Here is a 10,364-nt window from a genome sequence, read left to right on the forward strand (position 1 = left end):
GTTTAAAATCTAATAAGCAAGCCAGTGGTGTCAGGGAAAAAAAATCCCTGATGATATGATGATGAGACATTGAGAGGAACCAGCCTCAAGAGAAACGAATCCTTATCTGGGTAGAACCGACCATTTATTATAGTTTTATCATTTTAACATTTATCATACATTTTAGTAACACTCAGTCATCCATTCATTTTTTTATTTTTTTTGTTGTTTTAATGCTGCTTTGATGGCAAACTTGTGCCTTCTGATAACATTTAAATTGTGTAATCTCATCCTATTCTGTGGTAGAAAGCTACTTTTAGACATATTTTAGAGGAAAGAAATACAAAATCTGAATTATGCATCTTCCCCTGAAGCCGTATAGTATGTATTTACTAGTTCACAAAGATGCAGAGGTCAGTTTTAAGCTTTATGAATGTAAATCCACTATCCACTACTGTAATAAAGGCAGGTAATCTGGCTCAGTATGACATTGACCTTCCTTGTCTGGAGGGTTCTCTCTCTCTCTCTCTCTCTCTCTCTCTCTCTCTCTCTCTCTCTCTCTCTCTCTCTCTCGTATTTCTGTTTGTCCATTTAAAAAAAATAATAAATAAATAAATAAATAAAGAGGTAAAATGAAAACCTTCAACGCAACACACATTTATCATAATGTCTTTTATTTACTGAGATATAAAAAAAATTACTCTACTTCTACTGATTCGGCAAGTCTTAATTCAAGCACCAAAATCCGCCATGATGCACACATCCAGCAATTAAAATTGCCCAGGTGGAAACATAGCAAAAGTTCCGTTAGGTGTCCTGATGAATTACGTTATTTACCACAATTAATTTAAAATATTTACAAGAATATTTGATCCGATATTTTGTCTTAATGCTCTAGGTTGAGTTTGGTTTCACTAATAATAAACATACATTTGCATACAGCATTCATATTCGTCCATGTTGATAAGAAAAAACTTGAAGAGTATTAATTTAAGATACATTTAGAACAGATAAAAATCTGTGATTAAGTTGTGATTAACTCATAACAGTCATATATATATATATATATATATATGTGTGTGTGTGTGTGTGTGTGTGTGTGTGTGTGTGTGTGTGTGTGTGTGTGTGTGTGTGTGTGTGTGTGTGTGTGTATATTATTCAACAGTATATAAATGTCCTGTTGAATATCATCAGATTAACTGCATCACTTATTGCATTTGTTGCAACATCTTCTCTGTATTAAAACTCTGACTTGTATTTTCTAACAATTTAAGACCTGAGGGAAAATGTTTCTTTGATGATCCTTTTTATATACACCAGCATTGGACAGAGTTTTTCTCTGTGATTTATCAGTTGGCTCATACTCACTGAGCATTTGGCAGTAATGTGGCCAGGATACAGTAATAGCAATGTCACATCTGCACTTGCATTTGACAGGCATTAGGGATGCCTGTGATTACTGGAATCTCTTATGTAAACAACAATACACTAAAGCTAATTGGGTTAGGCCTATTAACAGTTATATAATGCAGAAGACATATAGAAATATGTATTTTTCTCTGTGTATTAAAATGTTTTTCAGAATGTTAATCAAATTAAACATGCAATGAGTGAAATGTTAAAATAAATTGTAATAGGCTATGTTTGATTAATTTCTAAATTATAAGCAATATTTGTAACTATTAAAGGGAAGTTTTTCATTTGGTAAAGCCTCCAAAATTGCACTGAGTATCTTTTTTTTTAAAAGACAAAATACGTGTATACCATAATTTTCTGCATGTTCAGGTTTTCTACAGCATTTGCATCGTTTAAATCTTGACATTGGGATGTATTCAGTGCTTTTTCCTGGACTAGAAAAGCAGAATGTGGTTAAAACCTTCTAGTAACACAAGCGACAAAAAAAGACATAATAGTGCAAATCATGAATGCTCTCATTTATGGACAATACACAAGTTTCAGTGAAGCAATATTTCAGGCATTATTTTGAAGTTTGGTTGTTCTTATTAACAGCTTTTTGTTATTTTAGCATCTGATAGTTTAGTTTAAAACTTATCAATCCAAAATTCAAGTGTAATCTAAGAAAATTAATTTGGGGGTTACTTGTTTTGGGGGCAGTATACCTCACATTCTGTGCAACACTTTATACATAAAAATTTATCCAATACTATATTCTGTCCCTAAATATTATAGATGTGAGATTGGGTAAGGAAAATAAATTTAATTAGATTGCATTTGTACTACTTATAGCTGACCCACTGTTTTAAAGTCTGCTCTACATCAAACAAAATCCATCACTGTCACAGAATCCTTCCCCATCTGTCTCTTCTTATGTCCAATCCCATTTCTCTTTCTCTCTCTGATCCAGTCTTTCTCTCACTCTTTCTTTTACTGCTAGCAGAAAGACGGAGAACATCTGAACTTTTGAGTTTAATCATCTGCAAAGCAAATAAGTTGAAGAATTCTTTGCGGGAATAGAGCGAGGTTGTGAAGAGAGAGAGGTAAGTGACTGGATTTAAAAAGAGACTCCATATTTGACATCTTCACCAAAATCATGCGCAACATTGTCAAGTCTATTATATTTGGATGTATTTATTAAATAGAGCTAATATCACAACATTTAATAAACAAGTATGAAATATTCTAGAGGATTGTCTTTGGCTTCCACATTTTAGACATTTAATATCATATCAGCTTTACATTGAAATGTTGTTAATGCAAATATTTATGTGCATTAATTTTTACAATAGGCTCCTCCTGATTTTCTTTAGTCTGAGATTTTTTTAGAAAGGGATTTGTTATATTTTCTATTAAGTTTTTTTTGTTGTTTCTTCATGCACAGGATTGCAGGCCAATTAAAAAAAAAATAACAAACCCACTTGAAGACTGCAATAGTCATACATGTTCACACAATCCATGTCTCATGGTTCGGGGGGGTCAGGTGTGCTTCTTGGCCCAGCCTGCATCTTTCTGAGAGGGAAGAACATTGTAAGATGTTAAACATAATGTACTCTATACTTTGTTCTCTCTGAAATAATAGTTAAATATCCAAAGTAGTTTGTGTGTATGTCTGTGCTATATGTATGCGTCAAACCCGAAATGGCAAAAGATTTAAGTTTCTAACAACAAATCTTTGGTCAGGAGATTTGAATGAAACAAATAATTAAAGCAACTTAGTTTGGCATAGCCTTCCCCTTTGATTTCTTGAAACGTTTAAGCCTTGTGGGTAGACTTGCTGTCAGTTTTGTATAAAATAGGAGAGACATTTTTGTTCCATTTGGTTTCGATGAGCTTCAAACAGTTCATTAGGACGGTAAACATTTTGTGAACCAAGCCATGTGTAAAATCTTACTCCAAACATTCTAATCACTGTCAGGATTTTGGCATCCAAGAATGTAAATGGTCAAAGGTTGCAAAAGTGGAGTAATTTATATCTTTCCTATTTTCTGACCAATATTTTGGTTTTAAGCCCATTCAAAGCTTAATTTTATTTCATTTTGGACTTGGCCCCTTCTAGATTTTGCCCAGAAGTGTATGTTTATGGTTTATCCAGTTATACCATCTGTGTGTACATACTTGAATTTGTGTGTGCCTGTCTGTATGTGTGCCTTAGGCTGTAATACTGCACTGACTTCTGTCATATACAACTGGGGATCACAGCATACTTCTGCTATTATATCCCTCTGGGATCTTTCCAACCACTTCATTTTTTATATTCCTCCATCTGCAGCCAATAAACATGATTCTTTTTGTACAATTTTCTAAATTATTGCTATTAAGCTCCCTCATCTGTCCCTGCAAATTGACTCAAATTTGATGGGGTGAAACAACAGATGCTTGTCCTCTTAGACACACTATACAGAGCCAAGGAGTCATGATTTTTGATTTTTCCTCATTTAATTAACTAATATTGCTTCCAGTGGTATCTGGGCTTATTTATTGTGTGCACGTCTGTCTGTCTGTCTGTCTGTCTGTCTGTCTGTCTGTCTGTCTGCCTGTTTTGACCTGTTTAATCAAACTGAATGCTGACTGAATTGTTTTTATAGGAGCGGAAACTTGTAGCTGAAGAGATAGAAGGTAGCACATTTTTCTAACTGGTGTTTTTTAGTTCAGTATGGTCTTCTTGAAGTAATACTGGATAATTTCTGTCCACTTCATCTGTATCTATGTGCAATTAACACAGAGACTATATATATATTTCACAGTCTACACTCAAAACAAAAAGTAGGCTGTCAGTAAACACTTTTTACCATGCACTTTACCAAATTCACCATGCATTTTATTAGGAACCACAATACACTCAGTTATCCAGTCAATAAAGTGACAGCAGCACAATGTATGAAATCATATAGTTGATCTCTGTGACTTTAAGTGATGACACAGTTATTTGTGACAGATGGACTGATTCATGTATTTCAGAATCTGTTGAATCTCCTAGGATTTTTACACAACACAGCTGCCAGAGTTTACACAGTACTGGGTGAAAAACAAAAAAACTTGATAATCAGGCAAAGCCTTGTTGATACGATGTGTCAGAGAAGAATGGTTAAATTGATTTAAAGAAAGTTATAATTGCTTAAATTTACATTTACATTTATAGCAATTGACCTTAATGCAGAGCAATTTACAAGTATTATGAATTCTCACAAATGATCACAAACAGTTTGAGAAGAAACTAATCAGCATACACAAAACATCACATCTTGAGCTGGAATATCTACAACAGCAGAAAACCACATCAGGTTAAACTCTTTTCAGACAAGCACAGGAATTTAAGGCTTTAAAGGACACAAATGGGCAAGTAAGGCAGAGTAAAAAAATAGAAAAAGACTGGTGAGTCTCTGTTTGTGGATGACAGAAGTTAAACCTGATACAGTCTTCTTCTGTTATAGCCCATCCAACAACTATTTTATGTACCATTTTTTTTTTACCATCTTTTGATATTTGATAATAAATTTTTTTTTGCATTGTGCTACTGCTATACAATTAACATTTTTAGACACCTGGTTAAAATGATTTAGGAGTTTTGAATAAAGTAGATGCTGAGAGTAGATCTTATTTGCAGTTATGTATCAAGGTGCATGACTTACACAACCTTGTTGGTAAAACACATGATTATATATTTTTGTTTAAAAGATTTGAAGAAATTAAAAAGATACAGTAAGCTTATTTAATAAATAAATTGTTTCAGTAAAACATTTATAAGTAAAATTTCCCAACTTTAGACAAAATGTGCCTACATTATTATGTATGATTAACCCATAAAAACTACAAATCTGACTGATAGTAATTTGGTTTCATATAATATTGAAGTATTTCTTTAAATGTATCTGATTTAGAGTTGCGACAGGCCTTTATCGAGTTTGATAAGGATAAAGATGGGTTCATCAGCTGTAAAGACTTGGGCAACTTGATGCGGACTATGGGATACATGCCCACAGAAATGGAACTGATCGAGCTCAGCCAGAACATCAACATGAACCGTAAGAAACCATCAAAATGTCCATTGTCCATGTGTTTGTGTTTCTATATTATAATTTCACTTTAATATACCTTCAAATTATCCTAAATGAATTCATGCTTTTTCTCTGGTGCTAGTTGGAGGCCAAGTAGACTTTGAGGATTTTGTGGAACTCATGACTCCTAAACTCTTAGAAGAGACAGCTGGAATGATTAGCTTAAAGGAGCTAAAGGAAGCATTTCGAGAGGTGAGAGGCCACCTAGCACCATGCTGAGGTGATCTGGCAGCATCTTGATTATTCAGCACTCTTTCTTTTTCAGGATCTAAAAGGCATTTAAGAAAGTCTGTTAAAAGAATACCTTTCCCAGCATATTGGTTTATTGATGTCATTTCTTAATGTGTGTGTGTATGTGTGTGTGTAGTTTGACATGGACAGTGATGGCGTCATCACTATTGATGAGCTGAGGCATGCGATGAAGAAACTGCTTGGGGAAAACACCAACAGGAATGAGATTGAAGCTGTGGTCAGGGAAGCTGACAATAATGGAGATGGAACAGTGGATTTTGAAGGTGAGTGATTCAAATGGACACACAAGAGAAGATGGGGAAGAACTGACTTCATGAAATGAACATTACACCCACTGATTAAAATTTTACACTTAAATGACTTACCTTTTTATTATTACTCTCATTTTACTTTGAGGTCTTAGTATATTATTTAAGCCACAGGTCGAGGCAAACTGACACTGAAACTTCATTTATAAAAACGCCTTAATATTAATGTAAGAGCAGGCACCTAAAGTTTAATAGAAGCACATGTAAATAATAGAAATATTAATATTTCATAATGTCAACTACCTAGTATTACATAACTTGCTAAACAAAAGCAACCAATATTTAAACAAATATACAAAAACATATAGAATTAGATTGGTAAGCATTCAGCAATTTATTGTAATTTTGTTTACTTGAATAAAGTTATAGTGTTCATTCTTAACATAATTTATTAGTAGTTAAAAAGAGAGACAAAATTACACACTGACATTTGCTGGAAGCATTTTGTTGCTTAATACATATGCAGTAGAAAAATAGTCACAATGGATTTATTTCTCTTGCACTGATTTACCCAGAATACTGTGACAGTGATGCATGACCCTCAGGAATGGGATATACCATAGCCTCTGGTGTATAAAGTGTAATGTGACAATAAGCATGCAGCTAATGGTCAATTGTTGGTGCTATAGAACAACAGCAGGTTATAGGATGTAAGTTTTGCAAACAAAATCCATAGCATTATTGTGTAATTATTTACACTCTTTACTTTAAAAGGACCATTGGGCGAGCCTTTTTAGAAATATACCACAGTGAATGCATAGACTCTCTGATCTCGAATCAGTACTGTATATGTGTTTGTGTTTGTTTCAAAAAGTAGCTGCATGCATTCATAAATACACTGCTATAAAATTCAAGAGCTTACCAATTCATTTAAGACATTTTGTTTTCCTACACCAAAACAGATTTACACATTCTGCATCCTCAAACAGAATATATAACTATAATACTCCTCTATATTGTTCATATGACTTGTAAAATGTAACATCACGTCCCTTTCCTTTCAGAATTTGTCCAAATGATGTCACAACATTAAAAAAAAGAAGAAACCGAAGAGGATTTGAAGAGGTTAAACAGAATAGACAAAAAACAGCAACGCAAACATTGAACAAGTAGCATTGATTATCTTGGCCTAATTTATCAAACTGGGCATGAATGGATTTATTTATAAATCATCCATGTGAGGAAATTAGATATTCATAAAAATCCCAACAATTTTAAATACATATTCAAATTGGATCTGCAGTCATATCATAATTTAACTTATAAATTGTATGGATTACTACACTTTTGTATGTTTTTATGTTTTTTAGTATATATTAAATATACTGCAGTTTAAATTAGGGGAAAAAAGCCTTAATCAAACAATTAGGTTACTGTTTATTATGTAGATGTATGTGCTGACAGGCCTTTCTGTCCGAACTTAGCTATGAGCCTCAGCTTATCATTATTAATATTCCATAATATTGAAAAAATTTATTGGCATAGAAAGGGGTCCGAATAACATACACATCTGTTTTTCCAGTCTTTAAATTCATTTTATTCAGTTTGTGGAGCTCTGGGTGTGCAAGTAAAGAAGATGAAAAGGTGTTTCTTTTAAAAATGAATAAGAATATATTTATTTTAATGTGGCTTTTACAAACTTTTGCACACGACTTTACTTAAAGCTTGATAAACAAACCATATATATATATATATATATATATATATATATATATATATATATATATATATATATATATATATATATATATATATATATTTTTTTTTTTTTTTATTTTTTTATTTTTTCATTAATTTTTTAATTTATTGGAACAAAATTTCATTTGGCTTTTTATTTGTATTTTACACTTCTCTAGAACTGCACACCTGAATGGGTTTATATAAGTGAGCTTTTTAACATACTAGGATATTTTATCAGTATATTATATATTTGATGTCTCTAAAAATTTTGAGGTTGCACTTATTTTCTAAGCAATTGAAAAAAAAAAATTATTATACCTATGGGCCTCTGTGTGTATGTGTGTGTGTGTGTGTGTGTGTGTGTGTGTGTGTGCACTCTGATGGCTACTGGTTGGGTGTTTAGTACATCCCTGCCTTCCATCCACATGCCAGATTTGTCTTTTTTTAATTTGTATTCACACATACATCTGCCATTTTATATTTTACTTGAGCAGAAAACATTCGAATTTTCCTTGAATGAAATTTGGATGAAAAGACTACATCACCAGGATGAACTGAATTACCAGAAACAGAACACAAACAAGACAAACCTAAAGATCCTAAATGAAGGCAAAATAAATAGATGCAATGTCTACTAATAAAGTAGAACATTCTATATTAAGTTGAAGCATTTATCCTGATTTGGAGGGATTAAGCACCCACTCCCTTCCACTGAATGAATTACTTCTTTGGTGGATAAACCTGAAATGGTAGCTGACAGCTGTGCACCTTTGAGTGTTTTGCACGAATTAGGATAAATCCATAGTTTTAACAAATCCCATTCTGTTTCAGGAAGCATGTGAATCCACAACGACAGTAGTGAAGGTCAGTTGTGGGACTCAGCGTCTAACAGCTAGTCTGAGAATCCTGTTCGCGTTGATCTGGACATTAAGCAAACAGGCTATAAGCAATAAATGCTCCTCATAATCTACCTAAATGCATTTTGAAATAGTAGTGATTCTTAATGTGTTATAGTGCAAAAGAATTTAATTTAGAAAAACAGTTTTTTGTTTCAGCACATGATACATAAAAAATTATATCACAACGTGAATTTGGACTACATTAAACTGTTAATAAATTCAAAAGATTTTAGACGAGAATAAACTTTGTTTCTCCAAACATTTAACTTAAGTTCTCTAGGCTTATAGCTACTCTATAAAGCCAAAGGCTTGTGGACACCTGAACATCACTACCATGTAATTTTTTCACCAACTGTTGCCACACAGTTAGAAGAACACAACTGTACAGGAAGTTTTTTCCATTGACTCAAACTATTGCACTTAAACCTGTTACAATATGACAATGTCCATATTTACAAAGCAATCTTCTTGAAGACGGTTTGTCAAATGTTGTTGAAAAACCTGGGTTTTTACACAGAGCCCTGACCTCCTCCTTACTGAACACGAGCCTGGTCCAGAATCAAATGAAAAGACTTCCCAGAAGAGAGGAAGGTAAATCTTACAGCAAAGTGGGTGTAATACTGATGTGTTCACATAATTTTGGCAATAAATAGATTAGCTACATCAAGTTAATCTATTAACTATCTATCTATCCTTTGCTGTCAGTACAATATCATCATATTTCTTCTTAAACGTACCATTTTAAGCACCTCCGAAGAAGAACAACTGATATCAGGCAGTGAAACAACCATCCATAACAAGCTTGAACAAGAATGACATGACTTTGTTCAGACTGTAATTATATAGTTGTCGGTATCTGTTAACTCATGCTAAATAAAGTAGTTTACAGTCTTTGCCATGTGCGTTCAGTTTTCTCTTAAACACAGAATGAGCAGATGTTTGAAAAGAGGCCATGACTTCATATGTCTTAAAGGAAACAAATGTTAGCGGTGATAGAAGATATTCAACTATGTTGACACAAACAAGTGTGAACAAAGAATAAAAAAGTAGAAAGAAAAAACTCTTACTCTTGCAATTTGCAAAGAAAATTATAATTAAGAAATCTCATCATGCTGGCACTTTGAAAAAGAAAACGGATGAGGGTCCGTCATTTTGTTGTTTGTTATTTTAAATGTAGGGTCATTCACCTGGAGAGACTAATGACTAATTTGGAAGGAAAAATGAAGGAAACCAGAAATGTATTAAAATGTATTTATTCCAAATACAATTGGATAACATTAAGATGCTTCAGCAAAGCGAATTCTTTATGATTGTCTGTTCTAAGAATTATTCCCAGACTTTGTAGAATTAATCAAATATATTCCCACCCACTTTCCCTGCAGCTCCAGATGTATTAGTAAGCCAAGTAAGCAGCTCTGGTGCTTTGCTAATAATCACATCTGTTGCCGCTCTCACTCATATACACCATTTATTTAATTCATATATGTGAAATTACCAATGAATATTTATGTAAAAACCTGTGCGCATATGTGTTTGTGTTAGATGTAAAATTTATAACATATCCACAGGATGTGTCATGTTCACTGGCAGCTATGATGATGTCACTGTTACTTGTCTTAATTTCCTGTAACCTCCCAGGAAACAGTGTGGGAGTTTAATGCTGTGGTAAAATGAGGGTTTATGAGAAACGGAGATGAACACGGAGTTGTTCCATGTTCACTTTCAATAGTATT

At 33.2% G+C, this 10,364-nt stretch overlaps 1 protein-coding gene across 1 annotated transcript; it reads left to right on the plus strand.

The window, feature by feature from the left end:
* The first annotated feature begins 2,363 nt into the window (after positions 1-2,363).
* cabp5b (calcium binding protein 5b) lies at positions 2,364-7,606 on the plus strand. The gene is made up of 7 exons (XM_083566321.1): positions 2,364-2,477; positions 2,819-2,964; positions 4,023-4,053; positions 5,316-5,459; positions 5,575-5,684; positions 5,860-6,007; positions 7,057-7,606. The coding sequence occupies exons 2-7, from the start codon at positions 2,878-2,880 to the stop codon at positions 7,083-7,085; spliced, it is 549 nt and encodes a 182-aa protein (XP_083422447.1). The 5' UTR covers positions 2,364-2,477; positions 2,819-2,877; the 3' UTR covers positions 7,086-7,606.
* Positions 7,607-10,364: the final 2,758 nt, after the last annotated feature.

Source organism: Silurus aristotelis (assembly GCF_946808225.1).
Source record: "Silurus aristotelis genome assembly, chromosome: 17".
In the NCBI taxonomy this organism is placed as follows: Eukaryota; Metazoa; Chordata; class Actinopteri; order Siluriformes; family Siluridae; genus Silurus; species Silurus aristotelis.